At 44.9% G+C, this 22,500-nt stretch overlaps 1 protein-coding gene across 9 annotated transcripts in view; it reads left to right on the forward strand.

The window, feature by feature from the left end:
* The window catches only part of sox6 (SRY-box transcription factor 6), a 138,335-nt gene that overhangs the window by 50,031 nt on the left and 65,804 nt on the right, over nt 1–22,500 (forward strand). For all 9 annotated transcript variants that reach the window (XM_030376198.1, XM_030376196.1, XM_030376202.1 and 6 more), the window contains 2 exons: nt 1,396–1,606; nt 18,750–18,839. In XM_030376198.1, the coding sequence (XP_030232058.1) occupies nt 1,396–1,606; nt 18,750–18,839 (301 nt within the window). The remainder of the gene's footprint in view (nt 1–1,395; nt 1,607–18,749; nt 18,840–22,500) is intronic.

The raw sequence follows: 22,500 nt of genomic DNA on the forward strand, positions 1-22,500 counted from the left end.
GCATATTTCGTTTTCTATATTTAGATCTTTCCTGAAATGGTCAAATAAAACACACAAAAAATCAAACCAGGAGTGAGCAAAAGGGAGTGTGAGCAAGAGATAAAAGGCGTGCACGGGGGGAGGCAGAGTACATGCATAAGGTGAAAGGAATGAGAGCGCTGGCGCTGCTGATTACCTGACAGAGCTGCTGTGCCCTGAACCCGTGCCAGCTGATTAACCCAAGGCTGCTCCACTCCCAACAACAAGCACCCTCCGCCCCGTCTGCCACGCACTCCCCCTCAGCGCCCGCCGCCAGGGGCCTGGGAGGAGCAGCAGCAGGCCGGCCCCGCCGCGCCGTGCCGCCCCGTGCCCTGGTACCACTCTGCTGCACACCTCCGCCGCACCTCCCCGCCCCTTTGGGCCGACCACGGGCCCCGCGGGGAGGAGCCATTGGCACCGTCGACATTCCAGCCGGCCTCCCCGCCCCCCCCCCCCCCCGCATTCCTCACCTACAGGCATCCTTTTATCACCTTCTTTTTGTATTTTTGGGGGTTTTGACTAACAACTATTCATAGAAAGTTGTAAAGAAGGTGATGCCAGCCTGTTACCTCCTTCTCCCTTCGACATGGTAGACCATAATTAACACCACCTTGCGACAAACCCTACCCTCAGCTGTGGCTCTGCTTAATATACACCGCCACTTGCATAATTTGCACTGTCTCTCTCTTTCTCTCCTTCCCTCTCTCTCCCTCCTCCCCCCTCCCCTACTATTTCTCCGTCTTTTACTTTCTGACTCCCTGGCAATCTGGCCTAAGCGCTCCTCCATTCTTCTCCGCAGTCGTTCTCCCATGTTTGCTTTAATGTACAGGGAGCACTCAGCCAGTCAGCCAGGAGACAGGACCTTCAGTTAAATACTAAACCATGCACAGGTGGGACGAAAAAAAAACAACAACAGCTCGAGACAGGACACGAATTTACGACGGCCCCGAGGCACTCAGCTGAGAATAGGTCTCCACGAGAAAATGAACAAATTACACAGCAGTCACCCCCGCACACAAATGCGCACTCAAAAGCAATTTGGGAAATTATAGGTGGGGAGGCTTTTGCTGTGTAGTCTGCGTGATGAAAAGTAGAGCTTAAAAACATTATTCGTATGCCCTATGAAAGTGTACCTCATCATTTCATCTCCATTTTCACTTGTCATATCTCATTTGCCAGAGCAGCTCGGTTGACAATGCGAAGAAAGCGTTCGAGGAGACATTTGATACGGTCAAATTGCCCATTTTAAATTAAAAAAGCACCAAATATTACATGTCTACACGCCGAATGGCTCTTTGACATGCACGCACACCGTTACTCACCATTAAAATAACCCCCCCCTCTCCCCCTCTCTTCCCAACTGCTGTTTCCTTGCAGGAATCTGACAGCAATAAAGTATGCTCTCTCTACTCCTTCCGGAATAACTCAACCTCGCCACACAAGCCGGAGGAGGGGGCCCGGGAACGCGGCGACATGCTGAGCGCCTCGGCCTTCGGAACACCTGAGCGCCGCAAGGGAAGCCTGGCGGACGTGGTGGACACGCTGAAGCAGAAGAAGCTGGAGGAGATGACAAAGACAGAGCAGGACGGTAAGAGCATCCCACCGTGTGTGTGTGTGTGTGTGTGAGAGACGTGCATTTGTCAGCTTGTTGAGGTCCTTTTTCCATTTTCTTGTTTGCTTTCTTTCTTTTCCCCTTCTCTGTTCGCTCTTTTTTTTTTTTTCTCTTGTATGACTTGACTTGCATTTCTTGACACATGCACACACGCACACACACGGATCCACACACACTTAAACACACGCGCACACAAAGAGGACGACTGGAAAGAAGTGACGTGACGCTGTTTCCAGTTTGTACTGACTCTCTTCCAGTGTGACAAGGAGTGGGTGGCACAACACCTCAGCCTAAGTGTGGTCTGGCCTCCATGCCAAGGCAAACTCCCAGACTATAAAACACATCACGTTGACCCCGTGCCAGGAACATTACCTCTTTGTTTTCTTACACAGAACCCAGTTATCCAGGGCAATTATTCAAGTCTGTAGGACTAGCCCTCCTGGTGAATTCGACCTGTTTCAGATGCCCAATTACTTATTAATCTCCCAGTCTCTTCAATACACACACACCCATCCACACCCATCTACACACTCACACTGGCTTGCACACAAGCACAGAAACATACACACACACACAAATGCTGCCGATATCATATCTTTGTGTCTGAACTGCATAACACAGTACAACGCAAAACAGAACAAAGCAAACCAATAAGGCAACCTCTCTGTGATAGAGTCGTTTAGTCTTTGACACACAATGGCACCCAATTTTCACCCGCAGCCAACACCCTAACACCCCACACACACACACACACACACACACACACACACACACACACACACACACACACACACACACACACACACACACACACACACAAAAACCGCCTGCAGTCTATCAAGAGTATGACACAAAAACAAATATTTGAAAGAGCTACTGAAACACTCCCCCCTTCCCCCCCCCCCCCGACTCCATTTTTAATTAGGCTGTAGTAATATACAGTAACTAGCCTACATCCAATCAAATGCTACATCCCCTCGGGAATGCATGTGTCTTATGCAGCGTCTTGGGAGCTCTTAGCATAAGCACTTTATCAAATGAATACATTAAAAGCTCTGTTCGACTAAAAATAATGTGTCTTTCTCGCAAGTGTTCGTGTGGTGGTCTTCATTAAGGAGTAGCATGGGGCTCGCCCACACACTGATGGGGGAATACTGTTATGTTTAAGTGTGGTCTGATTTATACCTGACATCCATCAAGAAGGTTATTCAAATAGTTCGCTCTTTAAACATATTGAGAGACGTTAAGCTTGTTCATTATTCACTTTGTACGCTGGAGGTGAAGTTCAACATGGATTACGATTATAGTTGAAAAGTGCGACTATCGCATGTCCTCCGATTTTGGCTTTACGTTTACGATGTACTCAACACGGCTGAGCCGCTCCACCCTCACCTGAACAGAGTCCTCTGGTGTGCGTGTGCATGCTAGTGTGTGTGTGATTCTGATTGGGGGGGGTGGGGTTAAACTCCAGCTCTTCGGCGCTCTCCACGGCGAGAGCTGCGTTATGCTAATGAGCCCAGCTGGTGAAGGCCGGTTTTTGCCATAATTTAAATGGTCAAGTGCCGCTTGTAATGCGGGGCCGTATGCTAGCGTCGGGCGCCGAGGCGGCTTTAGAGTGCCATACAGCTGTTTTAATCTCCTGTTAATAATAGAGGCTGGCTCTGTCTCATGCTCTCTGTACCCGCACTGCCAGGCAAATAAAGTCCCCCGTCGGAGGAAATTAGTTTGTGAGGAGGGAGCAGGGGGGTGGGGGAAGGGGACGAGAGGCACACAAAGTTCAACATGCATCCCCGAGATGGAGCTGCGTAAGGGGAGGCTCGAGAGCACTCGGGGCGGCCTCAGCAGTGGATGATCAGCTTCCACTGATCATTTGGACAGAAACTCAGGGAGAAATGACAAGCGACACCTGCCAACCGCTTCCTCTTCTAGTGAGGCTAAGTCACGTTGCGGACGGTCTGCGCTTTGGTAAAGAGGGTCCCCGGTCGGAAGCAGGAAAAAGGTCAGGATTCATCTGTAAGGGAGTATCAAAAGAATGTCTGACAGGGGCCATTTGCTGCCCTAATGACATCGCTAATGTGAGACAAAGAGCAGATGAGCTAAATATACCCCTGATCTGAGCATGATATTAGGGGGACAACTGCTGTGTCTAATCCTGTTGTGTTCTCGGTGGCGAGCGGCGAGGCCCACAGACGCAGCGCACCAGCTGCTGCTGTTCTTCTGCAGGTTCCTTTCTCTGGTCATGATAGCTCCTTGTGCTGCTGGATTAGGGATAGACGAAATGACCTATTGGGATAGAGGACACTCTATTGGGACAGAGGACACTTCACTTCCACTGGTGGATGGAATGGCCCACAATTGAAATAGACTATCGGACGGTTCCGAAATGTATTTTTTTAATAAACAAACCAAATAGCGGGAGAGTCGTTTCACTTGCTATTTGAGTTAGCAATATGAACTTATTATTACATTTTACACATATTCCTATTTTGTTTCTAATTTCTCCGTTTTATTTTATTAGTGTTATTGATGACATTAGCAGTCAGCCAGTGCACACTGTCTGGACAACAGTGGCCAAGCTCAGAACTGTAGATGCTCTGACTCTCAATCCCTCCATTACTTTGTCTTTAAACCCTTTCACCTATTAATCCCTCCATCCCTACTCTCCCTCTCTGCTCCTTAAAGTGCTTTAAGTGCTTGTGACTGTGCTAATGAATGAAAATGTCCTCCCAGCAGCCACAACTGCATTTAGCTGAATAGTCACCTTTGCTGTAAAAGCTCTAATAGGCCCAGTTGCCGGCAGGGCTAACGATTGTGCCCCATGTTTATTTACTAGGTATTGTAAATGCATTATTTATGGATAAGTCTCCAGACAGCGTTTGTCAAGAGTTAAAAATGTCCATATAAAGTATTAGGCTAGAAAGAGGAACTGGCACTATTATAAAAACCCAAGGTAACCTTGATAAGATGCTCATGCAATTAGAAGAGCTTTATAAATGCACTGAAGTATGAATCAATATTGTGCAAGCCGGCAGAGAAAGAGTTTTTGTGTTTAGTCTTATTTAGTGGTCGCATGACAAGGACAGCTAGTTGGGTTTTTATCTTTGTGTTTTTTTGGCTTTCAAGGACTCTGTATTTAATTTTACTTTGATGACAGAGTTTCTTGTTGAGTCCTTGCCTGAACAACCGGCACAAAATGTTATTCTGATAGATTTCTATTAATTTACCATTGTGTGTTCTTTGTGTGTATTTCTGAATAACTGCCTTTTTTGTTCTTTGAATGTCAAGGCAGACGCACAAGCGCTTTCTTGCAATAATTGAGAAACTGCCGCTATTTGGTATGTGGTATGATAGACAATGGATTATTAGCCAGCCATAGTGAAATAACAGGATCATAAATTCAGCTTGTGAATTCATTCTACAACAATTCTAAATAAGTGACAATATTGCCCATGCGCGTGTGCACACAATCACATGTACACAATACTTGGGGATCCCCCCTACTGAGTGGGTATTAGCGTTCATGCGTTGCCAAATCTAGTCTCCCTGTATGGCCAGTGGTTCTGGCTGCCAGTCGGAGCCTATTATCCTCTTATCCAGGCTCTGACCCCACCTAGCCTGATTTACACAACAAATGTGTTAGCTGTGCTCAAGGACCAGGCTTACTGATCACACCTGACCATTTAATATCGTTTTCTACTCCTTTTCTGGCTCCATTTATTATAATCTGTATCCAGAGGCAGCATATGTCTGAAGAATTATTGTAAAACTCAATCCTCTTCATGCCAATTAGTTCATTTTAAGTAATCAAAGCATACTGGCAAAGGCAAAGACGAGAGATCTCAAATCCCATGTATTGTCTGCCTGGCTTTTCCAATAATGGACTGGTGTCTCTTTGAGAAATTCAGCGCTTACATTACCTTGCGAGGCAGAACCCCCGCCCCCCCACCTCCCCCCGCGCTCCACACACACACACACACACACACACACACACACACACACACACACACACACACACACACACACACACGTGCACACACACACACACACACACACACACACACACACACACACACACACACACACACACACACACACACACACACACACACACACACACACACACACACACACACACCTCCAGGAGCACACAGCTCCCATCAGCTCTCCGCTTCTATCTGCAGCGGTAATCCTCCTGGTCAGCCGCTGTGTTATTACAGTGGGATGGCTCTGTGTGCGCCACGGTAACCAGCATTGTGTACGTAGCCCTGGGGCATTAGCCTCTATTACTGCAGGCCACATAATGAGATTCAGGGGATGGGTGAAGGCTCCGGAGGAGAATAGGATCAGCCGTAAAGCCTTTGGTCTGATTAACACTGATGAACTCTTGACTCTGGGGGGCTGGAGAACCGTCCCCCGTCAGTGTCACGGTACAACGTCTTGAGGTGTCTGCACGTGTGGCCCCCGGGGAAAGTGATCTGCAGGTGCACCGCACGCACGAAACAGTGGCTTCCATTTATGCATCGATTTATATATCTATGCAGTATATAAATGCATGGTAGATAACGGTTGAATTCCTGTCCGTACATAGCTTACCTCATACGTGTACCTATAAGGTCATGTATATGTATTACACAGCATGTATAACATCCCGCACCCCCCCCCCCCCCCCCACCCCCCCCACTCACCCACCCACCCTCCGTTCCCTCTCATCCCAGCTGCCATGTCATCTGCTTCTGCTTCGTCCCAGCTCATTAATAGGAATCTTTGTTATAAAGATCTGAGCCCAAGATTCCGTGCCTCCATGCATATGCAACGAGCACTTGAGATTCGGCCCGCTTTACAAACGTGTCACTAGCAGGTTTTGAGGCTCCGCCGCGTTGATTCAAACGTGCTGCTCTGCCTGTCTTTGGAGAACCGCTGCGCTCCAACTGGACGACATCAGAGCCATGCCCACCACCCCCCACTACCCCCAACCCCCCCCGCTCCCTCCCCCGCAGGGAGGCTCACCGCTGCCTCCGCCTTCCCGCCCTGCCCCTGCCCGACCCCACCTTCACATCCTCCCAGATCGTAGGACACAGAGGAGTGTAGCGTTGGGCTTCTTCAAATGATGTTCGTCCAACGCGAGTTCATGGGAACACATGAGTGTGTTTTAAAAAGACATGGTTAGGCTTGTCATCTCAAGGATTTGGATTGTATCAGTTAAATTCTTTGGGGAAAGGTGAATCTTTTTGGATTTCCTTTTGTGTCGCTGACTCAGCGGAGGCTTTAATTCCTCTATTAATCTCTTTCTCTCTCTCCCCCTCTCTCTCTCTCGTTCTCACTCCCTTTGGTTTTTTGTTAAATCAATTAAATTTGGAATTTTGTGAAACGTTTATTTGCAACTATGCTTCATATTCTGAAAACAGTTGAACAAGTCTGTTGAATAAAAAAACAATACAATGGGATCAAGGTTTAAGCCAACAGATGTATTGGTTGTAGAAAATAACAAGCTTTGTTTGAGGAGTCCTGCAAATTAAAACCCTTAAAACTGGCTGGATGGCGTGTAGGTAGAAAATGGCTACTCGAGATAAAAGTACAATGGTAAACACAGTTGTCTATCACTTAAACGATCTGTTACGGTCTGCACTATAACACAAAGCTGCCTATCTCGATTTAAAGTGCTCAATTTGGTGTGTGTGTGTGTGTGTCTGTGTGTGGGTGTGTGTGTGTGTGTGTGTGTGTGTGTGTGTGTGTGTGTGTGTGTGTGTGTGTGTGTCTGCACGTGCGTGTGTGTGTGCTCCCTTGGCCTGTGGCATGGTGTGTGTCAGCCCAGTGGAGCAGTGCTGTGGTCTGTCACTTTTGTTTGAATAGGTAATGTAGATCTGTTCAGGCTGAAGAGACATGAGCCGGGTTCGCTTGTTAGAACACATGATCAAAAGCGTCTCTCTCTGCCCTCTGCCAATCACATCTCTGATGTTGCGCCTGTACACCGTGGGCACACAGCCAGTCTGACATGTGAACGTACACAAAGATAGGGACGTCAAGCCCCCTTTCCTCTCTTAATCTCTCTCTCCTCCTCCACCTCCTTCTCCTCACCTAGCACTCTGCCTTCTCTAACTTTGCCCTTTTTTCTCTGCTTTCCTTCGCCCCCCTCCATCCCCCACTTTCACTGTTCCCCTTTCCCAACCCTAACCTTTCCCCTCCTGTTATTATGGTCTGTCCTCCTCCTCCCCCCACCTCCCCCCCAGCTCTCTCCTGTGGCCGAGCTGAAGCTCTTGCCAGGGAGAGATCCGAGGCCAGGGCTAAACGACGGGGCAGTGTCTAGGGGCACGAGAGCATGCAGTACATATTCTGCTGCTGAATTATGTATTTACTATCTGCCCCCCTCACATAATCACAGCTACCCCAGCAAAGCCCGGCAGGAAATGCTAAAGAGTAGACACATTTTTTTCCACTTTTGCACGACAGTGGACATGTAATGGTTTGTTGAGCAAAAAAAAAAGAAAAAAGAAGACAGGGATGATTTTTGCTCTCTCTGTCATTCGGATGACAACACAAGCAGCTGCCTCTTCAATGTGCCATTCTTAGAATTCAAGATCACCTACCCCGGCTCTCATATTCCCACTAGTCAACAGTAGCAACTGCCGAGAAGCATTCCAGGGGCCATCTTCCTGGGTTTCAGCTGTTGCGTGTGTCCCCCTCCACCCAAGCCACACAACACCCCCATTGTGCTCCTGGCTCACGTTGTGCACAGGAACCCCTTGATAGGAGGAAACGGGTGTCTTGAACAGACAAATCACAGCCAGCGCTGCACAGAGGCCTGCTTGTCTTATTGTAGCTGTGTGCACTTTCTCTCTTTTTCTCCTTTCTCTCTGTCCCTCTGTCTGTCTGTTGCTCTCACTCGCTTTTTCTACCTCACTCTCACTTTCCCGCTCGCTCTCTCTCATTCTCCCTCCCCCCCCCCCCCTCTCTCTCTCTCTCTCTCTCTCTCTCTCTCTCTCTCTCTCTCTCTCTCTCTCTCTCACTCCCTTGTCGAACACACGCACATATATGCAAACACACATGCATGCACACACACACACATATACACAACATGAGGGTATTCATATAAATCATATTTTTTAGTAATTTAATACATGTTTGTATGCCGTAAAACCAAAATGTAACTGCTTTGTGTGTGTGTGTGTGTGTGGTTCGATCAGCAGCCGTCTGTATGGTCGCTGGCTGTTTGATGGGGTCCTTCTGTATTTGGAGGGGTTAAAGGGAGGTTGAAATGCTGACACACAAAAAGGCAGAAGCCATTAAAGGTACTAAATCTGTCATTGTGCTGTGGAGCCCAGAATCTAGAAATAGACTCCTATATGCAGATTAAGAGTGTTAACAGGGACGGATATGGACTGGTTTTATGTCATTAGAATTGCAGAGGTGGGTAGGCTCAGGTCCTAAAAAAATAATGCATATGATTATAAGATATATATTTTTGTGTGTGTGTGTGTGTGTGTGTGTGTGTGTGTGTGTGTGTGTGTGTGTGTGTGTGTGTGTGTGTGTGTGTGTGTGTGTGTGTGTGTGTGTGTGTGTGTGTGTGTGTGTGTGTTTATGTCTGTGTATGCACTCTTGCACGCACAGCTGCAAGCATGTATCTGTGTGTGTGTGTGTGTGTGTGTGTGTGTGTGTGTGTGTGTGTGTGTGTGTGTGTGTGTGTGTGTGTGTGTGTGTGTGTGTGTGTGTCGTTACACTGGTAGACTTGTAGTGTGGCTGCTCAGTATCACTGTCCCAGTTCTGGCTTTCAGCTCTCAGGCATTCTCTACACATAACTTGACAAAAGAGCTGGTGTCATCTGACCGAGGATCAAAATAGTGTCAGTGTAACTCACACCCTGGGCACAGACGGCCTCTGTGGCCTGCTAATGATTTCAATGCACATTGCAGGCTTGTTCTTTGAGAAAAGAGAAGTCAGCCCGCCAGCTCTGACTCCAGCAAACATGACAATTGAGGCAGATCAAGTGTGTTAGCATATCCACATTGTTTCCCTGCTAAGTGTTAGCATCAATGTTTTACATGAGGCTGTGATGGTTTGACTCTGGAACAAAGAGACTGTTTAATGGATTGCGATGAAACAAATGTCTCCTCCCGCGCATGCTTTTTTTTTTGTGTGCGTTTGCCTGGTTCAATAACATTACACGTGTGCCAAGAACTGAGATGAGGATGTCAGAGGAAACAGATAGAAACATGTTTTATTGCAGTGCTAAGCCTTAGTGCTGATGACTGTAATTATTCTACAAACGCCATCCCTCTCTGGGAGCACCGCGGTATAATGTTTAAGTCTGCGCAGGTCGAGTGGTTAATATGCTGTGACCCTGTCCTTCATTACATGTCATGAAGTTCCAAAGATGGTTGAAGTTATGAGTTTGAATAATAGCATTAATTAATCAGTTTTTTTTCTCCTCTAATAATTTGCACGTCATAATATTGTAATTAGCCGTTTGGGCCTTGAAGGTGCTGCCAACGCGTCTGCAGACCCTCTCCTCTCGCTTCTCGTCCCCCATTGAGCCGAGTCTCACAAAAAGCAGGTTTCTCCATCACTGCACAGTGGGTCTCATGCTGCATGGCTCTGTGGGCCAGAGAAAAAGGAACAGGCTGGTTGAACAAAAATACGGCCTCTATTGTTGCCGCGGCATTGGGGGACAATGGCTTACTGAGAGGCCTCAATGTGGGCCAGTGTAGGGGACTTTCTAAACGCCGGAATGTTTCACCTTTGAAAGATGTTGTGGTCGGCTCACTGTTATTTCTGCTAGACATCAACAGCCATTAAATCATTCAGCTTAAGGCGATTATATTAGCTGTCGGAAAATAAACTAATGGTACTAAAATGTTTTCACTCCGAAATTAAACATGTAGGCTATTATTCCAAATATCATACTCCAAATATAATCTAGCAATTATTGTTATATATATAGTTTCTTATTCAAAATAGTTTCATATTATGTTCAGTAAAACTTACTAAATATCACATATTATGCTTTCCATTAGGGTTGCACAGGATTCATAATGAATAGTCTTATACCTATTCATTTAGTAAATCACAGCCTTGATCACAGTACTATGCCTGTTATACCCACACTCGTATTAATTCAGATAGATGAATAAATGGGAATGTTTGCGGCATTGATTAGCTGGCATGTTTATATCTGACAGTAAGATTGCAGGTTACCAAACAAGTGAACCACTCCCCATGTGAGGTACCCAGTAATTACATTTTGTGGGAAATTATAATAATTTATTACAATGTGTCTGTGGGCCTGCATGATTACCAACATGGAAATGGGAATTATAAATAGAAATATTTATTTTATAATGTTTATTTGATCGATTCAAGTACTGAGCCACTTTTGAGATTCTAGAAATGTGTCCCTTTTCATGTAAGACAATTAATAGTACAAACACACACACACAAACACAGACACAAATATTTTAAGTATGATCTGCAGTATGATATATTAGCAAGTTGTAATACACTAATATACATCCACTGTCCAGCTGCATATACCTCTCCAAATGTAATATTTATAATCTCCACCAATATTGCATATTAGATGCAGTACTTCAGACCGAATTAGTGCCATAATCTTAAAAAAAACAGGAAATGAGAGGCGCATGAAGGAAAAAGTTAATTTAGCTACACAAGCATGTAATGGTGCTAGTTGTTAAAAGTGACCTTGTGGGGTGGAGAGGGGAGCTGCACAGCAGCCCCTTCCAGCTGCACACATGGCATCCACCGGGGGCACAATCACGCACAGTCCCAACACCTCAGGCTCGGACATATGTTGACTTTTATTTCATTCTTCTGACATTAATCCTATTCGCCAGCTGTTCTGCCAGCTGCCACTCTCCGGCTTAAGAGGAGATTGCAGTTTTGGGGGCTCTGAGTGCTGGTTTATCTTGGCTCTCATCTTCCTATCGCAAAGTTTTGATTGGATTTTTTTTTCTGCGTTTCCTCTTTTTATTTTTAGGTTTCTTGAGTTGCAAATGTTCCGGCTGTGTACTTTTCCTTATCAACTTCTTGGCTTTTTTGGGTCTCTTGTTATATAATTGTATGGGAGGTGGAAAGATGTAAATGCTGATTTTATCCAAGCTTCCTGGCTTCTGTCCTTAGGAAATCATTGCTAACAGGTCTGTTCCTCTTTTGGCATTTAGACACCGATGAGCCCCAGGTAGTATATGCTGCCTAGAATATATTAGCATTCCTTGACATGTAGCGAAGGCTCCCAACCTCAGGAAAAACCTGGATAGACAAAGCAGAAATTATTTCCTGTCTCTCATTCATTCTTAACCGAGTGTTCAAACCTTTTCACCCTTCAGTTATCTAGCAACATTGCCTCAGGATTAGCCTGGACATGGCCCCGGTCTGTACAGTTATGATTATTGACATATTGGGTCCAACATATTTCAAGTTTATGTGCATTGTCTAGAAGCATATCCAAGTGTTCTCAATGTCATTTCTGTTGAAGTACGGCCGAGTGGTCTGTGGCCAAGGGCCGCAATGAATTGATCATTGCTCAGTGCTCACTTTAATAATTCAAGCCTGATTGCCACAGAGTGCCGCAGTAAAATGGATTGGGAGAGGTCACATGGTGCTCAGCTCAGAAGGTGAAGCCTCTTGGGGATGGTTAATTCATATATGCTTGATAGACACGTGTCCTATTTAAAGAGGTCAGGGAGCCGCATGTGTATACGCCTCTCAGAATGGCCAGGTCACCATTATAGGATTTACACCTTTGTCGCTGCAGATAGAGGCAACGCAATGAATGGAAACCTACAGGCACAAAGAGCAATATTTCTAGACACGCAATCCCACAACCTTCAGCTCGGCAACAGCATTCTAGTTGCATCATTTTATTTCATTTTGATGCAGGACACAAGAGAGCTGATCCGATAGCCCACATGGAGCTAATCTTTCACAAACTGCACACAGTCTTTTACAAACACATTCTTTACAGAATACCATCTCTCACCTCTATCCTTGGAACGTTGCTCTTCCTTCATACAAGGTAGCAACTGACAGGAATGTGGTAAAAGAAAAGAGAAGGAAGAGAAAGAATTGCAAAAGAAGAATGCAGTTGTGCAGAGGGAATTTGCTGTTTTTTATGTTTTGTTGCAACATTTGTGGAAACCATTTTGTGCAGGTTGGTCGCTATTTATAGCAGTAGTTTATATGGCCAAGTGCCTCTCAGAGGAGAGACTAACAGGTGACTAACAGATATGTTCACCAAGTGGAATAATAAGTAGTATTAGATGTCAATTAAATCAGGCCCATCCCGAGGTGCAGGTGCTCCACAATACACCGGCATGTCTCAAGAAGCCGGACCTCTTAACCCGTGCATGCCGACACTTGCATTTACATATTTAAAAAGGTGGAATTATTTAACTGCAGTGAAAAAAAAACAGGAAATGATAGAGGTTATTAAAGCTGTTGACAAGGAGGGAAGGTAATTGCCTGAAAATGAGCGACAACGTACTGTTGTGCTATGCATGTTATGTTGTTTTTTTTCCCCCTCTTTCTCTCTATTTAGCATTTGCATTGTGCAACATCACCCGGGTGTGTAACCTATTGCGTTCAGATTGCTCCCTAGCAATCAGTGCCCTTTTTGTCCTCACTTCAATAACGTCATGATTATGAAGACTTCAGGAGTATTTGCCGCATCCAACAGCTGTTGTCTTAGGGACTACCGGCAAAATGACAAAACATGTTTTCACTCTGAATTCCACTTCCCTGCATGCTTCTTGTAATTATTGTGTTTTATTTGCTGTGATGATGGGGTCTTGTTTTTAGTGTCTCTGTGATTAAGATATTCAAAGGCTTCCTTAGAGTTTATCTTTTTCCCTTTTTCTCCTCAATCTCGACTTTTGATTTGTTAGCGTAGAGTTGGAAGTAGCGTTAAAAGGAAATAGGAGAATCTACCTAGGCTTCACAAAACCAAACTGCTATTTGTTTTGTTTGTTTCCTGAAATGGAGGGAACAAAAACTCCTCAGTTTGTGTCACCTTGTATAAGGTTTTTGTTATATTTTGTCTACAAAGCCAAATGTGTCTGATTATGCAGCAATGCCTTTTCATTCTTCATTCCCAAGAGGACTGATTTTAATTCAGCTCAAATTCCAATTCAATTCTTCATTTTTTAACCACCTAACCACAAAGATAATAAGTTACCTTTGTCATTTGAGGATCAAGCTTACTTGGAATCTCTCTTTGTGACTCAGCATCATTTGCCCGGTTGACTCAATTGATATGGTCTGTGAATTCTGAGAAGGAAATTATTTATATAGCAACTGTCAGTTGATCATTGATTCGGTAATTGCATGTTTCCCTGGAGGCTTTGACGATGGATGGTACAAGGCTGAAGTTAAAGGGGAGGTTTCTCGTCCGCTAGCCATGACTCCCATAGATTGCTCTCTGTCGCTCCTTTGTCATTGGCTTTTCAACACAACATAGACTCAAAACACAAGTATCGTTTTTCGCAGGTTGAATGAACACCCACAATTTGGCAGCAGACAGTTGAAGCACTTCCCTAGCAAGTGTTTGCAGACAAAACAGTGTAACGGAACACCCTGTATGGAGCATTGTTAAAAACATCTTATGTTTTCAGACTTGGTTCTTGCCATTGTGGTTGATACTCCTCTGGAAATTTACTGTAGAGGCTAAATACATTCTTAGTGTGTTCAAGATACAACATGGATGTACATTCATAATGATTTCTCAAACTTCAATTAGAAAGTGTTTTTTTATGTGTACCCAGTTCTTTAAGATTTTTCTTTAAAAAACAGAGGCCATTAATCTTCACGTTAACACAATTTGATTGGCTTATGAGACTGTGTTTTACTCAGTAATTTGAGTTTATCCACAGCCTCCCTACTATTACTATATGATTGCATGACTGAACCAACAGTAAACCTGTTAAGGGCCGCAGTAAAAACATAAATTAGCTCACAACTTTTCCCTAGCTTAGCCTCACAAATACCGGCAGTTATTGCCTAGTGGCAATAAATCTGCTAAATTGTAACTTTTTACAATTTAAAAAACGTAACTATTTATTTTAAAAGAGAGAAAAGTCAAGTGTAGACATATCCAAATATTATGTTTTGGAAAGAGGGATGGATATACGTATATATTATATAATTTTGTCTTCCTGCTAGCCCATTCTGGAGTTTACCGGTGGCACGTTACTACGAAGGCTAGCCTCTTAGTTTCACTGTTGTGGTTTGCACTAAACATGATATTCTGGCAGCAGAGACTGCCAGGTGCTGAAAGCAGTGTTTATTTCACACCGACTGAGAAACATTCCCCTTGTCGAGATTTATGAGAACCAATGCCTTTGTTTTTAATACAGCGGGAGAAGGCTAATCTTGCCGGTTCATCTTGATGCTAGGCGTTTAACTCCTGCTAACACACATCAATAATATCTGCACCAACAAGTTGTACAGCACCGATTGCAGTTCAGATAGCAGATAAACATATTGTACTTGGCAATATCAAATCACTGTGTGACGGAAAGTGACGGCTCACTTTCATCACACGATGAAACAACTCCCAAGAAGCTTGGAAACAAATTGAGGGCAGTTTTCTTCAGATGTACAGCACAGCACAGTAGTCCCTAGCGAGAGGACAATAAGACACAGACAGGCTTATGCGATCCCCTTCCCATTGGGGAACACCTCTTGGACACATATTCCAGTAGTTTTGTCTGCTTTGTTACTGTCTGCGCTGTCTGCAGAGTGGCTGGAGCCTGTGCCAGGCATGGGTCCATAGGAGCTGTTGGGATCTCTAGGGCCAGGAGATGTTGGTCGTAGGCCAGTGGGGCCAACTGGGCCCTGTGACAAGCCGGGCTGTCTACTGGAGGGATGGTGGGAACATGTAAATAAGCGTCTGATAAGGGCTATTGTTTTCATTCCATTCTCATCCCATCTGAATGGTCTGCTCCCTAGTCAGAGAACATTTTTTTATCTCTAGAGAGACGGGAGGGGGACACTGAGAGGGGATTTAAGATTTAAGAGCCCCCGAAGATAAATAAAAATAAACTCACTGGACTGGACTTTTTCCTCTTGTTTGAGCTAATCCTTGATGAATGTAATGTCCTATTTCAAGATTAAGAAAGCAACGAACTACAATTATTTTAGTTTTTTTCCCTTGAAAATTGAATGCTAGTTCATATCCTGTTAGGCATAAAAAAGTGTATATATTTGGAACATTCTTAATTTGACAGTAATAATGACTTTTAAGATTATCCAGTTTTTCCAATGAAATACATAGTGTCTCCAGAGAAAACAACCAGGCATTTGAGCAACTGAAACAGCATTCCTCCACTTTATCTAGATTTTTCTGACAAAAGCTGTGGAAACGTGCCCTGAAACAAGCCAGACCCCAGCATCATTTTCTCAATGTGTTTTCCTTCAGGTCGTCTGCGTGGAAGTAACACTGAGGCTTTCCTATTAGTATTTTTTATTTTATTTGGATTTTATTAAAGAAGCCTCTATACTAGTTCTTTGCCAGGTTTGCCTGCTGTATGGTAACAGTGAAAAGGTGTGTGAGAGCTAGGCTATGGACTAATCCGGGTCATTACTCACCTCTCCCAGGTGGAGGTTCTGGGAGGACAGCAGTGCATTCCAGCTGTAGCCTCTCCTGTCGGACGAAGACTTGGCAGGTCGGCTCTGGACCAGTGTAGGGGATGAAGTAGTGAGGAAACAGCAACACTCCTGGGAGGCAGGGGAAGGAAGGGAGGGAGGGAGGTGGAACGGCAGGGTGGTGGGGGTGGTGTTGGAGTAGAATGGAAGCTGGCACCACATTATCTACAACAGTTGGTGCATTCCTTAATGATCAAGTGCTGGAGAAGCATCTGTGAGGAAATTGTGGGTGTGCACGCACTTGTATGTGTGTGTGTGTGTAATGTATGCACACACATATTTGTTTCTGTGTTTGTGTTTGAGGCAAAGACAACAGAGAGAGAGAGTGCGTGAGTGTATGTGTACATGTGTTCCCTGTTTGTTTAACTCCCCTTCACACCAATTTGACATACGCCGTTACTATTCCTTAATAGAAGAGGGTGTCATCCATTATTGTTGTTGAGTATGTCTAAGTGTTTGCATTTCAGGGGAATTTGTTTCTCCGGAAGAGGAAGCCCTGTAAATTTCCGGTCAAGAGAGAAAATAATCTCTATGCTTTGTACCCCCCCCCCCCCCCCCCCCCCCTCCCTGCCCCTAACCCCTGACTGAAGATCTATGATGTCCGTGCCAGGAGGGGAGTTAGACAAACACATATTAGTACACACGCACACACATGCATGCACACAAACAAACACACACACACACACACACACACACACACACACACACACACACAGACACACACACACACACACACACACACACACACAGATGCACATAGGCAGATACACATAGAACCATACAAAAACACACACACACACACACACACACAAACACAAACACACTTTTCTCTCTTCCCTTGGGGTCAAGGGGACAAACTGTGAGTTGGGAATTGGAAAGTCAATAAAGCAGAAGTAATGTTATAATGACCCTGAGCTGAAGATGTCCTGTTGGCCCCCACCACACAGACGGAAGTGGACAATCAAACAAGATGGTTGCTCTGCTTGATCTCTCTGAAAGCCATGCTTAAACAGGGCCACAACAGCCGCCGACCTTCCATTAATCCCGGTTCCTCTGAAGTCAACGTGTTTGTCAGTATTTGCTTTGAGCAAGTAGGGTCCAAGAGATTTTGCAGATGGATGAAAGGAACCAATGTCTGTGTACATTCGTAAACTGTGTAAAATCCTCTATGGGGTTTTTGATGTTGAGGATAAAAAGCGGCAGCAGATAATGAAGACAGAGCCGAACCCATGCCCAGCGTGAGTTCTGTCCTCCATCTCCTTTTGTCCTCGTGTCTCCCACATCCTCTTGGGGAAGGTTGTGATCCTTATCTGAGTGCTCTATACATTCCCTTCAAAAACACATGATGGCTGCATCTACAAGGACAGAGAAGGCACTTCATTTGTATAATTTTCAATATCAAGGAATATGAAGTGTGATGAATGCATTTGTGTTGCAAGTTCTTGGTTCACAAATTAGCCCTTTACAGATGATTTGCCGCAAAATCAATGTGCTTTTCAGTGTTCCAGGGCTACGCAGTAATCTGTTGGGCCTCAATACGTTTTGAACTTAATACTTTAAAGGAAACTCATGATGATGTCTTTCATGTTGTCTTTCCTAATACTATAGTGTTCACACACGAAGGATGTGATCATTGTTCGATATGGCGTAAATCCCACTTGTTACACGGCCGTCTTGCTTCCGAATATCAGCACAATGTTCATCCTTGTGTTGGCTTGCATGGCATCCGTGTCGACCGAGGCCCATGTGGACGTGTCATCCCATACAGCTCAGAGGCGTTGTGGTTCAAACGGGGGCCAGCTCGCTGTGGAGCTCTAGCTTCCACTAAAGGTGGTGGAGGGGCTGCTGCTGCTGCTGGTGGTGGTGGTGGGGTTTGATGGGAACAGGCTGACCCCCATGCAGGCCAGGCCCAGGGGGGGAACAGTGGGTCACGGAGCCTAGCGTGTTCTTTATCAGCCGGCCCACCGACAGCACGATAGATAACAGCCGTTCCCCTACTGATTCATTGGCGGCCGAATAAACGTTAATTGTTTTCATCATTGGCAGCTATGCGGATGCTCCCAAAGTGGAACCAGTCCCTCGCCGCTTCACCTCCCACACGCTGTCTGTCTCGGACTTTCAATCCATCCCTGCAGTGTCTCCTCACTCCCCTACTGAACCTTTCTTCCATTCGTCAGGTCGAAGCCCCCAGCACTTAATGTTCCCGTGGCTGACAATAGGCGATTTTCTTTAGTATAACCGCAAGTTTGCTCATGCATGAAAGTAGCACTCTGTGAAAGGAAATGCGTTGAATGGCCATTATTACTTTAGGAATCCACCAATTGCAATAATGATGGTTGATCTGTGATCATCTCTGCATACAAAAGATACTTTAAATTAATGCAGTGATTTCGTTTAGTCTGGTCTAGTTTAAATCTACAGTTTAGTGCAGAAGGTGCTCATGTCCTCGGGTCTGCTTGCCTTGCAGAGTCTTCATGCATGGAGAAGCTTCTGTCTAAAGACTGGAAAGAGAAGATGGAGAGGCTAAACACCAGCGAACTCCTGGCAGAAGTCAAAGGTAAGACTTGCTTATCGCTGCATCAATGTCACTAGGTTCCCAGGTCGATAGACGAACATCATTCATAGATAATCAAAGGAATAGCTCTTTATTCCTTCGTCAGACAGATAGCATGAGCAATTCTGGCTGCGGCGGGTGATGCTATGGTGATCCGGTAATCATCCAGCCGGACTCGGTAGAAGTGTGCCTGGTTTTAGAGAGAGCATGCCGGGGTGGGGGTGGGGGGAAGAGGGGGTTGAGGAGAGAAGGCAGTGGCCAGCTCATCCCGACAGTCTCCTTCACACCGCAGCATGCAGTGAAGAGGAATTTATCAACTCTGTGTGTGAACGCCCTCTGCGCCCGCGTATCAAGAGCCGCACGGCTCCGAACTCCCACCAAACTTTGTGTTTACGACAGGGTGGGTGGGGGGGTGGGGGGAGGTGTGCCCGGGCCAGGCTGGGCAGGGTTCGCCTCGGCTCCGACCTGAGCACTGACTGTTACTAAGAGCCTGTGTGTTTACACTACGCCTAGCGCCGCACCACCAGCTGGCTGATAACACGGGGCTGTCCCTGGCTGCCGCCGCGCTGCGCTTCCACCTTCCTCCTCGCTGCTCCCCTTTCGGTCTCTGGTGGTTAGGTCTCTGTTTCAACCCAGTGGGGTTCGTTTACAAACGCCTGATGATGTGGGATGATTAAAGATCAAATAAGACAATTTCTTTCCCTTTTTATGGGGGGGGGGTTGTATGTTTAGTTTGGTTTGTTACAAGTATGCTCTACTACTGGTATATAAAGTCGACATTACTGGCGTATCCTCTCATATGCTGACATTTTTTATTATGGTCTCAAATAAAGTATTTTATTGCACACAGTTGACACACATGAATAATATTGGCATTCGGTTTTAATTAATGAATCATATTTTTGTCACGCGCAGGGCAAAGAAAAAAAAGGAGCTTTAGAATGCCCTAATAAGTATAGTCATTGGCAATAACCTTAATGAACTGAGGGATAAATCATAGCTTGGTAAACCAGATTCATTGTACCTGCCCTAGTATATGCCACTGTAGATCAAAGTGCAGCGGATAAAATGGTCGAAATGATTTAGCCTTTTGAAAGCAGATCTATTAAATTACAGGGAATTTCTTCTGTTTGATGAATGGCAATGGTAAGGTTACTTGGTAGTGTGTAAACAGGTAGGCAGCCTGATAATACACACTATGGCCTCTGTCTGTTGATGTGCACAGAACTACAGTACGGCCCATACAACACTGTTACCAATATAAATGCTTCTCCTATCTCCGCGACAGTCTTGGCTTTTTTAATTAGCATGCCATTTCATATGACTGTAGACATTTCAAAGGGCGGCTTTGTGCTCCCCCATACAAATGTCTCTCTCCACATTTGATGTTTGCCTGATGTAAATATGGGCAATTAAAAAGAAGCCCAGGGTTGGAGACACACAGGGTCGATCTAATTAAAACACAAACAAAGGTAGCGCACAGAATACACCTTATGATTAGGATCTAAAGTGGTATAATGATTCAGAGGTTTCAATAATTGTTAGATTCAAATAAGTACAAAGGCCAAACATGCTTCCAACCTTCTATTAATAAAGGAATAGTTGGATGTAGGCAGAGGAAAAGTATGTACAGGGAGGCTGACCTTGCAAATTATTTTCTTCATATTTGTTGAATCTACAACCAATTATGCTGTTTACCTGATTGTGAGCTGCCTTGTGGCATTGTTTGATAAAAACAGAAGTATTACTTATGTGACCTTAAATACACAAGAAAATCACATTTAGTGTATTTTTTTTACATTAGGTCATTTTGGGAATTTCTCACAATACACACGTTCGCACACATCGTTTTTGTCATCAACAAATTTTAGCACCTAATTGTTTTATTGCAAAGGCAAGTGGTGGAATGCGGCGGGTGCAGACTTTTCAGAGAGAGAGAGAGAGAGAGAGAAAGAGACAATAAACACTTTTACTGTGCTTGTGCTCAAACTTGCTCAGAAATGCCTTTTCCGCTTGTGGTGAACATGCAAGTAAACAAAGCCATGGTATCTTCAACATCAGAGATTTGCTTTAAAGCTGCGGTGGCCCAGTCAAGCGTTTACCTCTTGGAGATGACACATCCATAATGGAAGCTTATCGTCAAGTGAATTTCTCTTTTGACTTGAGCATTATATATATTTATATATATATGTACTTTTTTTCTTTTTTATATATATATATTCATATAGCATTCTTGGTAGATGATATAAATGTGTTGTGCGCTCCCGAGTTGAGGCGAGTCCTTAAGTATGACAAAGAGAATGTCTTTTTAAGAGTTCAATTATTTTAAAGCTTTATCGGTCCTGTCTCTTACGCTGGTAGGGCTTAGCACCGACACCAGCCGGCTGGAGGAGGGGTTGGCAAAAGGAGAATTAGTGGCGGATTTCTTTTCAGCAGCCGATTCCAGAGGCAACTGTTTGTTTTCATACCTGAGCTTAGCTGTCAATCAGGAGGAACGGTAAAAAGGGAGATAAAATCTCCCTAAACCAAACCACAGCACACGAGAGAGAGAGAGAGAGAGAGAGAGAGAGAGAGAGAGAGAGAGAGAGAGAGAGAGAGAGAGAGGGAGAGAGAGAGAGAGAGAGAGAGGGACAGGGACAGGGACAGGGACAGAGACAGAGACAGAGACAGAGACAGAGACAGAGACAGAGACAGGGACAGGGACAGGGACAGGGACAGAGACAGAGACAGAGACAGAGACAGAGACAGAGACAGGGACAGGGACAGGGACAGGGACAGAGACAGAGACTGGCTGGAAGCACTCCAAACCGCAGGAGTAGGTGGATCGTCATAGATATATAGAGGTGGATCGTAATATATATATATATATATATATATATATATATATATATATATATATATATATATATATATATATAAAGAGGAGAGAGAGAGAGAGAGAGAGAGAGAGAGAGAGAGAGAGAGAGAGAGAGAGAGAGACAGGAAATGGGATTTTATTTGAATGTCATTGTTTAAAAAATATTTTACGAGCCAATAAGCAAATAAGGCCCCACACACATGCTCAAACAAAAATCACATTTAAAAACTCACAAACCCACACACATAATTGTCTAATTAAACACCTTTTTAATGTTTCTGTTGTCTTTGTAGATCGCTTCTGCTAGTAAAAATATAATGTAAAGTGTAGGAAAGAAAGGGCTGGCTGTGGCCTGTGCTACTGGGGCTGCATGAAATCACAGTGTTTGAGTTTGCCTGTAGAGCGTCAGAGTTCCAGCTCCCCATGCGCAGAGCGGGGAAGCTCAAGCAGTTACTCAAACCAGGGGAAAATATGCAGTGGGTAAATTGGCACATGTACACCCATGCATCGGCACACACTCTTGTACGTATGTGTGCGCGCACGCAAGCACGCACACACACAGACACACGCACACACACACACACACATTCAGGCAAACACGCATGCCCACAAAGTCATAGACACACACACACTCACACACATTCAGGCACGCACGCATTCACGGACACCCACAGTGCACATTTGCAGGCACACACACACATCCACAGGCAAACTGAAACACACACAAACACACAGAGACACACACACACACACACACACAATTCACTCATTCCATTGGAATTTGTAAAAAAAAGAGAGAAGCTTAGC

Source organism: Gadus morhua, chromosome 14 (genome assembly GCF_902167405.1).
Source record: "Gadus morhua chromosome 14, gadMor3.0, whole genome shotgun sequence".
Taxonomy (NCBI): Eukaryota; Metazoa; Chordata; class Actinopteri; order Gadiformes; family Gadidae; genus Gadus; species Gadus morhua.